At 54.2% G+C, this 19652-nt stretch overlaps 1 protein-coding gene across 13 annotated transcripts in view; it reads left to right on the forward strand.

Annotated features, from left to right (window-relative positions):
• Nucleotides 1-532: 532 nt before the first annotated feature.
• ABLIM3 (actin binding LIM protein family member 3) overlaps nt 533-19652 on the forward strand; it is a 56031-nt gene continuing 36911 nt past the window's right edge. For 8 of the 13 annotated variants that reach the window (XM_037398396.1, XM_037398398.1, XM_037398400.1 and 5 more), the window contains exon 1: nt 536-1029. In XM_037398396.1, the coding sequence (XP_037254293.1) occupies nt 1017-1029 (13 nt within the window). In that variant the 5' untranslated portion in view covers nt 536-1016. Of the gene's footprint in view, nt 1030-19652 lie in introns of all 13 variants that reach the window. The other 5 variants (XR_005105875.1, XR_005105876.1, XM_037398404.1 and 2 more) reach the window with 3 other exon arrangements.

Below are 19652 nucleotides of genomic sequence, written 5' to 3' on the forward strand. Positions count from 1 at the left end.
GGGCAGGCAGGGCAGCGGGCAGGCAGGGCAGGGCAGCAGGCAGGCAGGGCAGGGCAGCGCTGCAGGCAGGGCAGGCAGGCAGGGCAGCGGGCAGGCAGGGCAGGGCAGCGCTGCAGGCAGGGCAGGCAGGCAGGGCAGCGCTGCAGGCAGGGCAGCGCTGCAGGCAGGGCAGCGCTGCAGGCAGGGCAGCGCTGCAGGCAGGGCAGGCAGGCAGGGCAGCGGGCAGGCAGGGCAGGGCAGCGGGCAGGCAGGGCAGGCAGGCAGGGCAGCGGGCAGGCAGGGCAGGGCAGCGCTGCAGGCAGGGCAGCGCTGCAGGCAGGGCAGGCAGGCAGGGCAGCGGGCAGGCAGGGCAGGGCAGCGCTGCAGGCAGGGCAGGCAGGCAGGGCAGCGGGCAGGCGGTGCCCAGCAGATGGCGGCGGTGCCGAGGCGGCGTGTCCCGCAGCCGCCCCCCGGGGCCGGGCCGCCGCCGCCCCCCGCGCCGCTCCGCTCCGCTCCGCGCTGCCCCGCCCGGCGCTGCCGCCCGCCCGTCGGTCCGCCCGCCGCCCCGTCCGTCCGTCCGTCCGTCCGCGGGCTGCGCCGTGGGGCGGGGCGGGCGGGGAGCGGCGCTACGCGGCGCTGCGCGGCCCCCGCCGCGGCTCCACACCCCGCTATAAGAGGAGCGGCCGCGGCCGCGCTCCGCAGTGCATGGCAGCGCCTCGCCCGGTACGGCGCGGCTGGGACCCTCCCCCGGGCCGGTCCCGGGCGTCCCCCGCCTCGCGTCGCCCCCTCCCCGCCGCCGACACCCTTGACCTTGCCATCCGGCCGCTCGGCAGGGAGCGCAGCGGCGGCCACGGAGGCAGCCGTGCTGGGTCGCGGAGCTGCCTGGGGATGCGTTAGCTGGCGGATCGCACCGAAATATTTTTCCTAGGAAAGGGAGAGGCAGCCTCCTCCCGCTGACGGGGGAGTGGAAGAAAAAGGATTTAAAGAGCATCTTTGCCCCCTTTGTTGAATGAGGAGGACGGAGGAGGACCGGCAAGATGAGCACTAGCAGTAAGTACGGCTTTCCCTTGCCTATGCTATGGGGTTGGGGCTGGTATGGCACTGACTGGCTGGGAGAATTGGAAAGAAAATGTCACGACAGGGCTGACGAGCCTAATGGGATGTTTTGGGGTTTTTGTTATTATTTTCCTGCCTGCCTTTTGCTTTCTGACAGGGTCTGGCTTTGCTGGCGCCCTTCTTTCATGTGAGCTAAGCCATGGTGCTTATCTCCACCGAGTACTTTTCTTGGCTTGTATTTCTGGGGCTTGGAGGGCAGATCATGGACTAAAATGTCGATATGCAACATGGTGAGGAGTCTGGAGCACTCTTGACAGGCAGCAGGCTCACTTGCTGCTGCTGCTGCCTACATATAAACGGACATGGGGGCAACAGCCAATGGGGAGGAGGGGCAGGGTAAGGAGAGACCCAGAAACCAGGGACCTGAGCAAAGCACAGGTGTAATCCCGAAAGACATGTACCTTTTGCAGCTGGGGATGTGCGTGTTTCTGTTCTGTGAGAGGGACAGGCACTCACGTGCTGTGTATGAATTTCTAAAGAAGCAGAGCTTGGAAATGTGCTGCATAGGATGAGAACTGGCACCTGGTACTAGTCTGGTTACTTCTGGTTTTGTGTCCTTGTTGCAGAGTCTGGAAAAATTGATCAGGGTTGATTGAGTGACAATCAATTTTTCTTTCCTCACTGATCTGATGTGTGATGGCTGTACCCACCTTGCTAGCACAGTTCTGATCCATTCCTTTAAAAGTGGTGGGCCCCCAGAGTTAACGCTGATGGCCATCTGAGGGTCTTCCTCCTGGAATAAGTTGCCCTCCCTCCTGTAGGTCCTAGAGGCTTTGTGAAGAAAGGAGGACTCCCCCAGGCAGAAAGAGAAATGACTTCTCCATTGCATTGGTGTGTTGAGGTTTCTCAATCCGAGGGCTTGGGGTGGTTCCCAAGCAAAACACTGTGAAAAATGCCTTGGCATGCTGCAAAGCAACAGAACAGGTGATTCCAGCTCTGTTGGGCTGTGTCAGAGGCAAAAAAACTTTCCAGGTGCCCTCTGCACGAGCCACACCTGGGACAGGAGCTAGCCCCCTTCCCGAGGGTGCAGAGCTGGTGGTGCCCAGGTAGGAAACAATAGGGACTGATTCTTTCTGAGCCTGCTGGATGCCTGGTAACAAAGGGGCCTCCCTCAGCCTCTCTGGGTGATGAGCTTGGGTCTGGTGCAGAGGGCTGGGATGGCGCACGGTGCTCGCTGGGGTCAGTGATCACAGCGGTCAGGTGGGACTTAGCTTCCTCTAAGCCAGTTTTGACAAATGCGTGTTTGTTCCTTTTGGGATTCCTTTCCAGCTCTTAATAGCTAGGCTGGCTGCTGATAGCGATAAGGGTTGTTTATGGGACTGGTGTGTTAGAACTATCTGATTGCACCGCAAAACTCCTTTATTGGGTCCTCCCACACACAGATTGGTGCCAGCAGACCCAAACGTGCTGCCTGCCTGTTGCTCTGACATGACTCACAGGAGGAGGCCACTGGGCAGGCAGCGAGTGCACAGCTGGCAGTCTCTTGGGAGGTGCTCCTCCTTCTGCCACTGCCTTGCTCAGACCTTGGGCGCATCACTCGGCCTTGCCTCGGCTTCTGGATTTGCCAGCAGCAGGCTGCCACCACAGCGCTCGCCTAGCCCTTTGGATGGCTCGGCAATCTTTGCCTAAATATTGCCATTACTAAGTAGTTGTGTGTTTTAGTAAAGGTTTGGGAACTTTGTAATATCTGCTGATTACTTCCTGTGCTATAGGTTGGTTACTTGGGGTCCCAAAGGGACCACAGCTGCTACCAGGGCTGGGCAAACCCTGCAAGGCAGCAGATTCTACCCTGTTAGGCTTCCAGACTTCTTCCCAGTAGCTGAGGGGCTCAAAGCAGGGTTTGTCATAGCCAATGCTGGCTCACGTCTGTTCTTAGCAATGGCATGATTCCTCTCCCAGCTGGCTCTGTAAGCAAGGCATGGGGTGTGGGGCACGCTCTTCTGTCAGCATGTTCTAGTGACTGGTGTGAATGTTGCCAGAAACTGTTTCCCCTCTTGCTGCTGCCTCACCCAGCTCAGTGCATCCCTACCCAACCTGTACCCTTCAGGTTTGCATGCCTGCAAGGCAAAAAAGGAGCCCAGGAGCCTTGTGTCAGGGCCCTCTGTGCCATCTCTTATGTTGCTGTAGTGATGCTACCTGGCAGTGACCTGCAATGGCTTTTGCAGCCTTTTGCTAGTGGCCAGTGGCTCAGGGGAGCTCAGTGCTACTTGTTGGTCAGAGGCTTCCCAACCCTGCTTGAGGCTCAGCCTCCCAGGCATGGCCAGCTCTGCTGATCTCTGCATTGATTTTTTTTTTTTTTGGTTTGTTTTATTCTTCCCTAGTTCCTGTAGTGGCTGAGGACTCGGATGTGGTAGGATCAAGCCAGCAGGCTCAGTTGTACTCCAACCTGCCCATTCTGGTCTCTGTCCTGGTGCACAGGACCCTACCTGTGCAGATATGAGAGGGAGGTGCAGGAAGAGGATGATGGGTGATGAAGCTAGAGTGTGCATGGGGTGATGACATACAGGTGTACCTGCGGCTGCAGGACCAAATTTTGGGACTGGCAAACCAGTGAGGACAGCTGAGGATAAAATGCCACCATCCAATCTGTGAATTCCTACATTTTTTCCATTTTACTTGGTGCATTTTGATAACACTTCTGTCCTGTCTGAAGCTGATGTGAGTCAGGAAACCTGGTGCTGTGGCCACAGCTGTCCTCAAACCATGCGGTTGTGAAAAACCGTGAGGCCTCTGGGGAGCTCTGTGCAGGATTTGCTGGGCTGTACGGGTGTATCTCTGAAGATGCTTTGTGCACAGCATGCCAGTCACCTGCCCTTGTTAAGGGAACAAGGGTTTGCTTTTCACCCTGGTATGGGTCCCAGGGTTGGAGGTCCCATGTTGTCATCTCACATGATGCAGGGAAGGCGAAGCCATATGGAAATCTTGCTTTTAAGGTGAAGAGGAAGAGGCCCTTGATTTTTGGGTGTGAACTCATATCCTGAGGCTGCAGAGCAGACCAGGTGGCCCTGAGGGTGCAAGGGCTGTGCTGGCCAGGAAGGTGGCCTGTCCTGGGCTTACCAGGTGTGCAGCAAGCATTTGGAGGGCAGAGTGTTGATATTTACATTAGCTATACTATTTATACCTCCCACTCTGGTTAGCACTGCTAATTGGTTGCACGTGGATTCATAATTCATAAACAGGTTTATCAGTGCTGCTCTGCATTTCCATTGAAGCTGGATCCTGTAGTACAAACCCTTGCCCAAGAGAACATCCCTTAAAATCACCCCTGAAATCTATGTTCTGCACTCAACCTCTCCCTCAAACTGGCCTGTTGCGGGGAGTTTAATGTGACCAAGGCTGTGTTTGTGCTCATCGAAAAGCAAAGGGTTGAAGCTGTCAAGTGCCCCAGGGATTTAAGATTCTCTGAAATGAGTGTGAATAATCCCTTCTGCTGCTTTGAAAGTAGCCATGAGCTCTGGGTGCTGCAGGTCCATGCAGTGAAGATGGTCTGTGAGTACCTGTGGGACCCATGGGACCCATTTGCATGTTGTCTCTTTTGACCCAGCTCTGTGGGGAGTGGGGGGCTGCTGGAAGTCTTGGCACTGGTCTTGTCAGGAGCAAGGTGCCCCTTGTTATGGGCAACACAGATCTGAGTGACTCCTTAGGGAGGTGAAATCCTGGCAAACTCCTGGGTCAAACCAAGGTTTGCAGGCTCTGGATCAGTTTTGCAATGGGTGATTGAAGCTGGTTCACAAACTAGATATTTTCCAGAACCTTTTTGTCTCCAGTGTGCACCCCTGAAGAGGGAGACCAGAATCTGTCCCCATGGCAAGTTAATTCAGGGTGGAGGGGACCAGTACAATTGATCCGCCGTCCTCTTTCCTCTGAGCAGCTGACAGCCTGTCAGAGCACGGAGAGCTCTGGCAGAGGGCTTGGTATGCAAAGTGGAAAGTTTCCCCAGACTATCCCAACCTCTGGCATCTCTTTCCTGTTTGGAGGCTCCCATAGTCTCAGAAAGCTGGGGAAGGAGATGTGACAGGAGGCTGGCCAGCTTAGCATTTGGGCAGGAAGGCTTCATGGCAGGTACTGATGAATGTAGCATGTTTGCTTGGTTATTTTTGTCTTCCCTAAACCATGCTCCCTGTTACATGGTGATCCACTAAGCGTAATTACCCAGTAATCTCTAGGCACATGTGGTTACAAGGTGTTTACCAGCAAACTATTAAGTGCCGGTGTAATTAAAGAGGAATCACATGGTGCTGCACATCTCTGGGAGCTCTCGCTCTGCTCTGTACAGCTCATCAGGCATGGTGATTCACCAGGTCTCCCCACCCAGTGGGGTAGGACCTGCTGAGGAGGAACATGGTGTTTCTCCTGTGCTCAGAAAGTACAGTGAACCCAGAGGGACCAGCCTGTCAGTATGATGAGCAGTGTTAGTCTCCTCCCTTGGTGGAGGCCCTAGTGCTTGCAAGGGTGACACCAGGCCTGAGGAGTTGTGGTGCAGATGAGTCTTTCCAGTCATGGCATTCACAGTGCCTGGTCACCACTGGTTCCTGTTTCATCTTAGCAATGCTGGAGGCTGCCACAGGCATGCAGTTAACTGGGGACAAAGCACAGCTCCCATGAGGGAGGACCCAGCAGAGCAAGATGCTGACTAGAGCAGTGGTGCCTGGGTGCTTGGTGAGATGACCTCTGGCTCTGGGTAAGCCCTTGTGCTCTTCACCCCTGCTCCCCCAAGAGCTTCTGGACAGGCTTTTCACATGCAGTGGGGAAAGAGGTCTCCAGTCAGAGCTCTTCCTTGTCTGGCAGGTTATGGAGGAGGCTTGTAGAAGGAGAGCTTTCAGAAAGGCTGGAGTAGACTCAGTTCAAGGTGCAGGTGGGACAGAGGAGAAAGGAGGGACACAGGTGCAAGACAGTCTTGCAAGAGATGAAAGCTACCTTCCCACTATGTGCTCTCAAAACCCACCCATGGACATGACCTACCATCTATGCTTCTCCAAAGAGGGCTCTAGCACTGTTTTGCAGAATTTGGGCAACAAGGGGAACTCCAGGTTCTCCACCCACATCTTGGTCCTCTCAATTAACACCCCAGCTTGACTCTGCTGCCACTACCAACCTGATACAAATTGTCGCCTCTTCTCCCAGGCTGACTAGCAAAGGGGCGATCCCCTGTTGCATTCACTTTGGTGCCAGAGAATTTGAAGCCCAGGCAGCTTTTCTCTGTCCTCAGGCTAGTGGATGGGACTCTGTCCTCTCATCAAGCTTCATTCGGACTCTTCTGCAAACCATCTTTCTTGGCAGCCTGCCCTTTGAAGAACAGGAGCCATGGGAAGTGGCCCTGCAGGCCAACGAAGTGCATGCTGGAAGGTCAATTGAAGCAATTGAATTATTTCAAGGGCCTACCATGCTCTTATAAAATAAATAGCAAGTTTTCTAATGACAATCAGTTTAGCCAGATAACTGTATTTGTGGTGCCAGCAGGCTGGACTAATGACAGACTGACCTGTTATCAGCATGCAGTCAGTGTGGTGCTGCCTTTTGCTCTCGGCAAAGCTGTGAAGGAGTAAAGGCAAACTCCCCACGTTCGTGCCAGAGCCTGCAGTCCTATCATGATGGTGCCATAATGAAGTGTTTGGAACATCTAATTGGGTATTTTTAAAGTAAATACATCAGCACCTTTCAGTTGTGAACACTGCGGCACCTCTAGAAAGCATCCTGGGGATAGACTGGTGATGGCAAGGATTTGGGTGGAAAGTGATGGGGAAAGGAGAGAGCTTTATAGGATGAAAGGGGACTAGGAGTGACCACGGTGGCTGTAGGGAAGGCAGAGGCCAAGCCCAGATGTTTCAGGTCCAGGAAGTTTTCTTGTAAGCAGCTCAGGGCAAGTATGGCAGGGTGACTGGCAGCCTGTAGCAGGGAAGGTGGTTCTTGCTTGGAAGATGCCAAGGCTGTCCCAGTCCCCCTGTGCCCAGCATCTGCCTCTTGAGTCTGTAGACTCAGTAAATCCCTGGGGAAGGAGAAGAGCTTGAGCGCACTGATGCGCAGCCCTGATGGATATGCCTTGCTTTCTAGAAAAGGGCTGTCTGAAGCTTAACAGGACCAAACTGTTCTAGCGTGGCAGCAAACTCAGGTGCACAGTTCCCATTTATTTGACAGTGGCTCAGGTTTTTGGTAGGCCATAGTTTATACCCACACTGAAAAAAATGCATGTGTAATCTTCTGAATGCTTTATCAGTATCAGCCATAAGCCCTGGCCTGGGAATTGATGTGCCTTCTCTGCTGCCTGCGGCAGAGATCTGAAAGAAAAAGGAGCTGGTGCTATGCTTTTCTTCTGCAGCCTGTCTGACCTTCCTTCTTACCCTTTCTACCCTGGCAAGGTCCTCTGAGCCCCAGGCATCACTCATTTTTCTGTTCATGGACATTTTACTCCACTCCTGTTTTGAATAATCTTGTTCTTGAGATTTGGATAACTGGGAAAGTCCTTGTGGGGGGGAAGGTTTCTCTGAGAAACAGGACAGTGTAGGAGAGGAGCGTGTGCTTGAGGGTTAGAAGCCAACAGGATTGCTTCAGTGTTTTTTTCGTGGCAACAAGTGGCACATTCTGGAGAGCATTGTGCTGCTGTGAGGCAAGAAAGGCATTGCTGGTGCAAAGCCAACCCCAGAGCTCTTCCTCAGCCTGACTTCAGTCCACTGCAATCTAAATTAAGTCTCGGGGTTTGACTTATTCTCACAGCAATGAATTATACGACTGTTTCTCGGATACATGCAGCCAGGCTGCAGTCTGCTGCTGGACAAGATGAGCATAACCTAGACCAGGACTCGAGGTGTGAGCTCCCAAAGTGCATGTGCCAGGCTCTGCAGTACAGCACCCCTCACAAACATGCTTATAGCATCTTGCTCATGAAAACACATTGCAAGGCCCTTCCTGTCCTTCCAGCATCTGTCTTGCACTAGCAGACCCTGAAGATCTTGCTGCTTTCCTCCTGGCATCCATCCCCCTGCCAGCCCTGGGGACCCCTTTGTGCAGAGGCGTCCCGGGGAGGACCGCCCAGCCCGGGGACACTTGCTGTGAAGGAGAGCTATTTTTAAATCAGCTGGGGGACAGGGTGGGTTGTTCCCTGGCTCAGCAGCACTTGTTGGGACATGTCGGGCGCCATGGTAGGGATCTCCCAGTCGCAGCTGCTCCCCAGCCTGGATTCTCAGCAGAGCAGGGTGGCCAGCTCAAGGTGTTTCACCCCACCCCAGTCAAGGACTTTTTCCCTGCTAAACCCTTTAAAGAGGAGGGAAGGAAGCTCTGTGTGAAACCTATTTCTGTTGCATGTCGGGAGCTGTAGCCCATCCATTGCAATCTAAATTTAAGTCTTGGGGTTTGACTTGGTTTTGGAGCCTGTTCAAGCCCCCAAAAGAAGGGGCTTTGGCTTCCTTGCCTTGGCCACAAGGGCTGGATCAGGGCTGGTCTGTCTGCCACTGCTGCCCTGCCTGTCTCCGGCTGCACTGAATGACTGAGTGCTCTTCCCAGGGAAAATAACCTCTGGTGGCTTGGCCACAGTGGTGCCCAGCTGGGGTGGCTGTGTGGCTTTCTCAGCAGGCTGGTGTGGCTGCAGGGTCTGCATCAGATGGGATGCCTGTGCGTGACCACAAGCAAACATGTCTCTGGGCTGCCAGGAAGGACCTGCAGCTGGTCCCCATGGTTCATGCTTGCCCTCCAAACTGGAGATCAATGGTCAGGTGCTGAGTACAGCAAAGGCATGGGAAGGCTTTCTTGCCTGGCCTGAAGAAATGGGGGCTGGGGCACACAGAGGTCCCAGAGCCCCTCTGGAGGTAGTGCAGACCCTACTTGCTCTTGGAACTGAGCAAAAATGCAGCCCACATAGGGAGGCTGCCTGTGTGGGGCTGTGGCAGCCAGGTCTGGGCAGGCAGTGTGCTGTGCAGCTTGGCCCCAGCTTCTCCTGCCATCCAAGCGGGCAACTTTGCTCCATATTTTCCCTCTCTCTGCTCTTATCACAGCAGTCCTCAGAGTGTGACAGAGTACAGGCTTCCCCAGCTCTCATCTGTGCTCAGATCACAGCACAGTGCTGGTCCCTGCAAACCCCTCCCTCCCTCTGCCTTGGCTGCCCTGCGCTGTGCCAGGGGCTGGAGGGTTTCCTTCCACATCACTCTGCTTCCTCCTCTGCCCCTTCTGCATTAGTTCCTGGTCCTCAAGAGGATGAAGAAGGTGGAGCAAGGTAAGATGAGTTCATTCTAACCTCCTACATGCTGTAAATAGCCATGTCACCTAAGCATCATCTGAGAGTGATGTCACCAAGTTCAGGCACCTGGGGACTTGCTGCCGCCTTTGCAGACACATCCAGCACTTGGTCAAAAGGGTTCCTTCAGGTCTCACTGGTGACACGGAGCACGTCATCGCATTAGCACACTGCCAGACACCTCTCAGGTTATGCACAGCCTAATCCCATCTGGCAGCTGCTGAGGCTGGCGTCCTGCGGCTGGATCAGCGTGCCCACACCTCGCTGGCAGCAGCAGTGAGACAGCTTGCACCAGGGAGCCTTCCCCCTGCAGCAAAGATTTAGAGAGCTGCCTTTGGCTCTTGCTGAGCTGTGCTTGGTGCAGGTGGTGTGGGTGGGTCAGGGCAAAGGGGTGTAGGTGTGTCAGGTCTCTGGCCAGACCATTGGGAGGGAATGGGAAGGCTGTTCTGTAGGGAATAACCAAATCGGGGAGAAAAGTGGGTTTTGTGGTGCTGGTGCAGTGCCTATGTGGTCCTTGAATCCTTCGCTCTCTCCATCCAGGCTGGGCTGGAGGTTGAGGTTGAGCAGGTAAACTTTGGCCCTTGCTATCTGTCCAGGCTGTCACCAGAGAGATTCAGTTTCTGGGACAGGCTGTGCCTTTGGAGGGAGTTTTGCTGGCAGCACCAACATATCCCCAACCTCTTGACCATCAACCAGCATGGGAACCAGGCAGTACAGCAGCTTACATGTGTATGGGCATCCAGGGAGAAACAGCCATCTTCTCAGCAAGGAAGCCCTCCTTCTGGTGGTAGATGCTGAGGCATGAAGCTGGATGATCCCCAGCTTTGGAGCCTTTTATTCAGTGAGAAAATCCATCCCTCTGTACACCCACAGATGCTACTTGAGAGAACTGGTGCTGTTGCCCCACCATCTGGCCCAGCTGCCCCCTTGGGAGAAGAGTGGGTTGGAGCTGATCGTTCCCCTCTGGGACCCGAGGTGCCCAGCAGTAGTGCTGGCCAGGGAGAGCTCAGGGACTGAGCGTGGATGTTCTCCCCTCCCCTCCTTTTGAAAAAAGTCACTGCCTGCATGGTGAGTTATGTGGTGATGACTGCTTGTGATGGGTTACATATAAAATCCCTCGCATCCCTGAGGATGCTACCAGTTGAAGGCTTTTATGGCATTTTAAAAATAGCCACAGAGGGGGAGAGAATGAGAAGATGGATAGGTAGGTGGATCCCTAATAAGGAGAGGAGAGGAAACAGCTAGAGAGGGAATGGAAAGACTTTAGTGAACGGCATGTGAGTGATTACTGAGGGAGGGGGTAGTGTGGTCATACTGAGACACTGAGCCGCATGCCCAGCGGGAACAGGAAACCCTATAAAAAGCTTGGCTGTGAGATGTTCCTTGCACGTGCTGGGGAGAGGGATGGGGCGAGCATCAGCTCGGGCTGTCTCTCCTGCAGGCGCTCACTGCTTTCTACAAGTAGCCATTAAAAATAATCCATGACTCTTGGCTGGCTGGCTGCTGCTGCTCTTGCGTGATTCCCTGAACAGCTCCAGGCTCATCCGTGCTCCTTTCCTGCCTTGAGCCTCAGGCTGACGGCCTTGCTTGGGAATGATGGATGAGGTTGATCCTGGCCCTGGCTTTCCCCAAGGTGGCCTTTCCCACCTGGGCTGTGCTCCAAGAAAAATGCTGAGAGCTGCCTCTCTGCTGTGTCTTCTGGCTTTCTGCTGCCTGACAGCTTGCAGCACCCAGAGGCAAGATCTGGTGGTGGTGGTGGGGCTGAGTGAAGGGGCAGTTCTCCAGTGTGTGGCTGGAGCAGCAGTCCCTGAGCCACTGTCAGGAGGTCCCTTCAGCAGGACAGCCATGCTCTGCGTTGTCACTGCCAGCACAATGTCTCCCCAGTCCCAGGAAGCAGCTCCAGGCCCTTCCCTGTGCTTGTGGCAGCGCTCCCCATCACTCAGGGAAGATTACACAGAGTGTCTCCAAGAAATGCTAATTGCTTTGGCTTGTGCTTGGTACGGCGGAGCCACTGGGCACTCGGAGCTCTTAGTCAGCTTAGAGATCTGCCAGATCCTTCCTCTCCCTCCCCGGGAGAGCTGGTGGAAGTCTGCTGTGGCTGGTCCCCGCATCCCTGGGCCCCAGCTGAGCTGCTGGCCCAGATCTGCGGTCCCAAATAGCTGGCAGCACAAGGCATGGTGCATTGTCATCGGGGCACTGCAGGCTCGGGGTGAAACACCCCAGGCTCAGCCCTGGGCAGGCACAGTGCGGGGGCAGATGCACGCCTTGTGCTGGAGGAAGCGTGGCTGTAGAGACACGGGCATTTCCTATCCTGGGGGAGGAGGATCTAGCTCATGCTGCAGCAGAAGCTATCAGCCCTGCTCTGATGTCTGTCCTCCCAGACCCCTCAGCTGCTGCTGCCCACCCCTGCTCTACCACTGGCAATTAAAGCTCTGTACAGCCAGGCTCATTTGGTGCGGGCTGCGGGAAGCATTTCTTGGCTTTGCCCTGGCTCAAACTGCAGGGAAAAAACACTGCTAACAAGACTCCTCTGTCAAACTTGCCAGGCTGTCACATCCAGGCTGTCTTCCTCTTGCTTGCTCTCTTGTCTTCACCCCCCTTCCCTCGTCTGCTAGGCAAATACCCAGGGAAGCAGAGGCTGGTGATGGGTTAGCACTGCCAGGCTGGAGAATGGTGAAGCTGGTGAGCGTGTGCTGCCTGGTCCTTGTACTGGCCTCTTGCAAAGGATTGCCACTCACCCGTGCGTTGATCTCCCTGTATTTCTCAAGCCTGCAGCTTTTTTTTAATGTTCTGGCATGGGAGCTGAAGTCCAAGGCCAGCCACCCTCTGTGGGTGCTGAGGTCTCTACCTGGGGCAGCCCCTAGGCTGGGGAGGGTGGAGAGGTGCCTCCTGCCCTGGCTGGCTGCTGCTGAGTCTGAGGAGCTTCTCACCTGGTCTGTAATAACATCTGGAGGAGCAGCGGGTGGTTCTGAGCCAACTGGGCAAGCTGCTGGCAAGTGCCTGTTACCCTCCCCAAGGTGGGGTACCCCCAGCCCCTGCTCCCACCTTGCCTGCCTTTAACTGGGCTGCAGTGAGAGCACCCTGTGGCTGTGTGGCGAAGCAAGGGCTTGCCAAGAGAGGTCATCTGTGGCTGCCCCAGCCCTTGCTCCCGCTCGGCTGGTCAGGTGGCATAATGGGTCTGGTTTGGGAAATAATTCTGTTCCTTGGCGGGCAGTTCTTGGCTCATTTAAGCCAAAAGCATGTACAACAAAGCCCATGTTTGCTTTCCCCTGTTGAAAGCGGGCTTGTTCCCTGGAAAGTGCCGGCTCTGCTGGGCCTGTTAATTGTCACTAATGAGGAGCTGGGAGATGTGGCTTCCAGAGGCTATTGGGGACAGACTGTTGCTTTGGCTTGGGAGGCACGTCTCTGCAGGGAAGGGAACGGTGACCTCAGCATGGGGGAGTTACGCTGTGTGAATGGGTTTGTTACTGGAGAATGCCCCAATTGATGGAGTGGCAGCGCTTACCATGACTCCTGAGAGAGGAGAGCATGGAGGGTTAAGAGGATCTCTGGTGCTTACTGTACACACATGGATTTATTTACATATATATAGCAGGGAGGTGGGATGTGGAGACCTAAACCCACCCTGTCCAGGAGGGAGGGTTAAATCTCTGTGGCTGGCCCTTGCTGGGAGCACAGGGCTGGCGGGTGGCAGGACCTGATGCCAGGGCTTGGCCATTCACCTCCAGCCTGATGGTTGAAGGCTTTTTCCCTTGGCCCTGATGAAAGGCACCAAAGGCTTTTAGCAGGAGACAGCCACATCTGCCTGCCTGCCACTTCCCATGCTGGCAGCCCCCCCCTCCTTTTGAAGTTTGGTTTCTGGGCATATGCAAGAGCCAAGGAGAGAGCACAAGTGTGGGGAGGGGGTTATGTCTGTGCTGAAATCCCTCGTATGCTCCTGGGAGTTTATTGTTCTGTATGTGCCTTGGCCTGCCATGTCCCTCGCTGTCCGTGGGCCAGTTTGTCCTTGCCCACACCAAGCCCTGTTTGGTGCCTCTTGACTGCATCACTGGGCCACACATGTGCTATCAGCAGAGGCTCAGGATGTGGCTGGGGGGCAGACATTAAGCTCCCTTACAGTGGTGCAGAGGTGTGCTTTTACCTGCCAAGACAGCCCCGTGCCACAGTGAGGAAAAGTGCTCCTCTTCCCCCAGCAGCAGCAGCGTTCTGGGTGCCCATTGCCTGCTGCCCTGCTCCAGCTGCTCCTGTAGCATCTGTGCCAATTACTTCAGTGGTTTCTCTCATCTTTGCCTAGCTAAAATGGCTGAGCTGTTTCACCCAGTGCTATTCCTGGGAGTTTTCTCATTCTCCCATTCCCACCAGGCTTTCGTGTACAGCTAGCCCTGTTGACTACCTCCTGCTCCCCAGGTACCCACTCTCATCCCCCTCATCAGTGGGCTGAGACACCACCCCAGCACTCGCTATCTGCCTGCAAGAGGCTGTTTCTGTGTTTACTGCTCAGCTATCGCGAGGGCAGCTCAGCAGAGGGGGAGCTTCCCTTTGGGATTTGTTATTTCATTAGAATAAACAGTCAAGTGGGATGTTATTTTCCATTCCAGCTGAGAGAGGTTGTAGTTGCTGCTTTTTGACCCAAACCGTGATGTCTGTTTTTTAATTCTCTGCCTTTAATGAAGTGGGATGCAGAAGTGAGAGCAGAGCATGCTTTGGCAGTGGACGCAGCTTGCGTTCTTGCAGTACAAGGGCTTATGTCAATGTGCGTGCAGTTGCATCTCTGCCTCCTACTCCAGCCTTGCCTTAGGGGTTCGGGTGAGCTGCAAGCCAGACAATCGAGTGTACTTTGTCCCCTACTGCCTCCAGGCTCCTTTCATAACCAGCCATGGAGATGGCCCACCGTTGTGGGGCTGGGGCTGGCCATTGCTCTGAAGGACCTTGTGCTCCACTTGAGGGGCTTGGTAGTCTGACCACCTTGGGGGTTCAGGGGACACAGGCAGCCCTGCTTCGCTTGGGAAGTAGCAGGACAAGGAGCTGGCACAGCTGGTCTGAAAAGTGGGCTCATACCTCAAAACTGAGGTGGAGTGGGGGTGTGGGCAGTGCTGTTGGCATGCTGTTTGATGTGCTGTGACCCAAAAGCTGAGCCAGTCCATCTGTGCTAGTGGAATAAGGAAGGTGCTGAATAACCTGGCCCAAGATACTCATCTATCCATCACCTTAAGGGTCTCTTCAGCTGGGGGTTTGAGAGCTGCCCTGGAGCATGGGAAGGGCTCCTTGCAGCCTTCTGGGTGCCTAGCAGGGTGCTGCCTGCCTGTGCCACAGTGAGAGTGCCACAGTGCAGCCTCAGGCTGCCAGCCTAACTGGCAGGGAGGACATGCCATGTCCCAGAGGGACGCTTTGCTGGGACAGTTGGAGCAGGTCTGACAGACAAGGTCTTTGTGGTGCACTCGGTGCACACCCTGGGTTGCCTTGCTGAAGGTCATCCCAAGGTGAGCTGCCTAAAGGCAGCTCTCTTTCTCTTCCACAGCACTATGCTTTCCCACCCCATCACTCCCTTCTGCCCCAGTCTTCACTCCATGACTCTAGACTGTTTCCCTTTACTTTTTTGCTTCCCCTCGCCACCTCTTTCTTTTTCCTTTTTTCTCATTTTCTCCTGTCAGCTTTGTTCGCCCCAGCTGTGTACCAGGGTTGCCATGGTGACTGCCAGAGCATCTCTACATCCTGGAGTAGTGGTCCTGTGCTTGCCCTGCCTATGGGGAGTGGCAGGGTACCATCCTGCCCCTCAGAAAGGCCAGCTGCTGCCACCTCCCAGCATAGAGGACCTTGGGGACATCCCTGTGACACATCCTGGCGTCCAGACAGAGGGCAGGGCATGGGGTGGCCCTCGCTAGCTCAGGATGGGGCTGTGCAGCACCTTGTGCAGGGAGCTGGGGGAAGACCTGGCAAGGCTGGCTGCATGGCACAGCTTTATTTGCCTCTATACTGCCAGAAGTGATCATCTTCAATAATGTCTTTTAATGAGTGCGCACTACTTAAGAAAAATAGAGGAGCTGCTGTAGCACAGGCAGTCGCTTAGGTTTAATGGGGCACCACCACCTGCCAGCAGAGGAGTATAAAACTGTATAAATACAGAGCTGTACCCTATTGCAGGACACGTGTATCTCTTCCTCTTGCTTTTGGCAATAAGCTTCCTTTTCCCATCCTAGGAGCCATGCTATTTCTTCTCTTGATATCATCACCTGCCACCATGCAAGTGACTGTGGTGACTTGACCTTGCCTTGGCCAGGCTCAGGGCCCCAGGGTGCAAACCTCCCTGTGTCTTTGGGCAGAGTGTCACCTGGATCATTGATCTAGTCTTTGCCCATGACACGTGGCGGACTAAGGCTGGCAGATGGGACTTGGATGCAACCCCTGGCTGTGGTCTGGCGTTGGAAGACACAAGTGGAGTCATGGTTTGGAGGCAGTGTGGCTTGTGGCCTTCTGGTGCTGATTTGCAGACAACAATATATCTTTTCAGTATTTGTCAGAGCTTCTGTGCCCCTTTTATGAGATAACTAGGATGACATATTATTAGCTGATTACTGGAGAAACATAGATTTACTGAGGATTTATTCTGGAAACAACATTAATCTCCTGTATAGTTGCTAAACCCCCATAAATAATCTGATTTTGATAATCAATTGCTATTGCACACACCCCCCACACAAATCTCAATTAAATGCACAATTAATTCACATGAAGTTGCCAAATTTGCTTGTACGTTTCTGTCCTGCTGTTTGCCTTGGGCAGATGTCTGTATGTGCAAGCTCAAGTCTGTTTATCAGACAGCCTGAAACAGAATATGGTTTGCCAAGGCGGAGCAGTTACAGTAACAGCAACACTCTTCTCCTGTGGTCCCACATGGAGAACCCAGCACATCCCAGCTTCCTGCTGCCAGAGCCGCTCAAACACGAGTGCTTTGCAAACATCACTGTGCATGGCGCTTCCCCGGCCATTGTCTTTGTGCTGGGGTTTGCAGTGAGGGCAGCAGGAACAACCATAGGAGTTTCTGCACCTGGAGTGATCCAGGTCCTGCGAGTGTGCTCGGGAGGGGCAGGGAGGAGAGGTGCAGTTGCTGAAACCCACGCAGAGGCTTTCAACAGTGCTAGCCTGGGATGGAAACTGAGGTCTTGTTGGGCTTGGTTGACTCCTGACCACCCTTGGGCCAGCCAGGGTGATTTTCCAAGCCTTAGTGCTGCCAGATAGGTCAGAGGGGGAAGAAGTGGGGGCATCCTGCAAGGAGGAGGCAGCTGGCCCTGGACTAGTGGGACATGGTGCTGCCAGCATCCTTCAGAGCTGGAGGGAGATTCCAGGCATCATCTGAGCTCCATTTGTTGTCAGGGCCACAGTGACTTATTTTGTTGTCTTGTTTTGGCAAATAGTACACAGCTAGCCACAGTGGTGTGCAGCCTGGAGAGGGCAGGGAGAGCTGGGCTCGTTGTGGCAGAGCTCTGGAGGTGCTGGTGATGTGGGTTCATGCTGGGGGGACCTGGCAGGAGTGTGGCAAACCTGCTGCCTTTCATGGTGTGGGGTTTCAGCCTTCACCTGTGCTGCTTGGGTGCTGGCCCCTGCAGCTGCAGAGGCTGATGCTCTTTGGAGTGCAGCCTCCCCATCCCTGCTGCCTGTGCTGGGAGTGTTGGCTTGGGCTCTCAAGATCTTGGTGATGGGGACTGCACTAGGGGAGCCATAAAAGAAACAATAAAGCTGTTCAGATTGCTGAGAAGATGTCTACTAAGATCTCCTCCTGAGCCTGGCTGGAGCCCAGCCTGCTAATTATGGTGGTAGGGGAAATACACAAACACACAGATGGCAAGAAGAACAAAAACTGCTGTCTTTTAATATCGAAAGCTCAGTTTCCGGCCAACTGAAACAGACACATGGCAGAAGCTAAGCGCTAACAGCTTTGGGTGAGATGGGAGCACCTTGCCAGCCTGTGCAGGAGCTCTTGGAGCCCTTGCAGAGCCCACAGGGGGATCTACCTCTCCCAGGGCAGCTGCCAGCTGGGAGGCCAGGCCGTGGTGGTGGCTGGCCGTGCACACCTGTGTGAGCACACACCTGCATGTGCTAGGAGACAGCCATGGGCAGGGCTTGCAGCTGCAGGCTGCCAAGAGCCACGTGCTGGCTCTGCACCAGGGGTGACCCGTGACCCATCCAACTTGCTCTGTCCCAGGGGCTTGTTAGTGCATCCCTGCATTGCAGTGGCAGGGGTTTCCTCCCTCTGAACCCACCTTTCACCTCTGCTAGGTGGGCTAGGCAGTGGCTTGCAGAGAGGCTTTGGATGCTGCCATCAGGCACTTGTCACCTCTGTTGGTCAGCCCAGCATCACTGTGTTCAGGGGTGCTGCTGGTAGGGGAGCATCCCCTCCAGGGTATCTTTCTGTTGACCCTTGCAGTGCCAAGGAGCTGTGCTCTTCACAGCTTGTAAAAGATGCTCTGTCCTACAGGGTTTTGTTTTACCCGGACCACAGGCACTAAGGATGGGGTGGGCAAGACAGACATCAGGCAGCCAGGGGCTGGTGATGTGGCGTTTAAGCGGTGCTTCTAGCACAGTTCTGATAAGCTGGTGGATCAGTGTGCGTGTCTGATGCTTTGCACCCTCCTGCAGCACCACAAGCACTGTTGGTGGCCATGGGGCTGTCCCTGGCATGGTGGTATCCCCCATTGTACCCCAACTGCACAGCCTTGGTGCCTTCTGTTCTCCCCTCTCTGCCACCCATATGCATGGCCAGGTGTCTCAAATAAGCTCAAATAATAAGGGGCGGGTGGGTGGGATGAGCACAATCTTTTTATGACCACTTAAAGGCTCCATTTGGTACCTCTAACAGAATTAAGAGGGGGATCGTGGTAGATTAAGAAAAGCAGCAAACACCCTCTGTGCTGCATGGCTCTCAGCTGCAGGGACCCTGCTGGGGCACTGCTGAGCCCTCCTCGGAAAGAGGGTTTACACAGTTTTTGTGGGAAGGACTGTATTAATTGACTGCAGGTGTATGTTTTGTGTCTTTTGACTCCACGATTTGCAGGCAGTTTGATGGTTCAGCAGGGCTCTAAGGGAATGTGGCAGTACCCTTCATGCTGCAGCCCTGGGCTGTGTTGCCCCCCTACCAGGAACACAGCTGTTGAGATCCCAGTTGTTTTAGAAAGCACCTTCCAAGGATATAAGATTGGATAGAGGAATTTGGAGCCTGCCATGGAAGCTCCTGATGGTGTTTTGCTGCCAGCCCCGAGGTGTAATTCATCCCCTGGAATGGGACTGGCTGGAGGGTGGTGGGTCTTGAACCTCCTGTCCCTCTGAGCACGCGCTGATGGCATTGAGATTGCTCTGTAACATATACCCCTTCCATGCATCCTAATTATGGGGAGATTGTCCCTCTGACGCCAGGGCTTGCTTTGCCAGCTGTCACCTCCAGTCCAAATTACCATTTCGTTGCGTTAATATCTATACAGTGTCTCTGGATAGAGATTTGATTTCAGTTCCCTCCCTGGAGTAGAAGGAGTTAAAAATAGCAAATCCAACACCCCTCATTCCCTGGCTATGACGCAGTCTCCCAGGTTGGAGATACAATGCCAGCGTGAATATGGTTTAAAATAAAACAAGTGAGTGTACTGCACTCTGCAGAATAGGAGAACAAGCTCCAGCCTGGAGAAATGACACGGAGTAGTCTCTGGTCTTCTAACCTGTGCCTGCAAAAGGCAAGAATTTCTCTTCCTTGCAATGCTTGTATTGGCCAGATAAATGATGCTACACACAGAGTAATTAGAGTACTACAGGAGGTATTCAGCCCATCAGGGAATCAAGTGATTGCAGAAGAAACCAGGAAGAAATTAGCTCAGTGCATTATGGTTTGGGGCTGTCTTTCTAGAGCATCGTGTACAGACCACCTTGCCAAGTATGGCCGGATGCTGAACTGAATGATCGGGGCAGAGGGATGCTGGACTCAGCAGCACTGTGGTCCCTCTGAAATAGCAGGGTGCAGACGTGCGGGCTAACTGGGTAGATCTTCTCCCAGAAGTGGGTACCAGACTATGTAAGCAACAGTCTGCTGCAAGGTGGCAGGTTGCCAACCTGGCTTTATCTGTCTAACGGGGCTGTTTCTCTGATCTGGTATAGAAAGTCCTAAATCCTCACATTTTTCACTCTCAGACACTGCCCTAGATTAAAAATGCTGGCTCCTGACTCGCTTTGTAATATTTTAAATATAGCATCCTTTATGTTTTTGATGTATGCACCATATGTTTTGAAAACTGCAACAAAATCCATTGGGCTTGTGGGTGGAGGTTAAAGGGAAAAAGCATTTCCATACGGG

This window comes from Falco rusticolus, chromosome 8 (genome assembly GCF_015220075.1).
Source record: "Falco rusticolus isolate bFalRus1 chromosome 8, bFalRus1.pri, whole genome shotgun sequence".
NCBI lineage: Eukaryota > Metazoa > Chordata > Aves > Falconiformes > Falconidae > Falco > Falco rusticolus.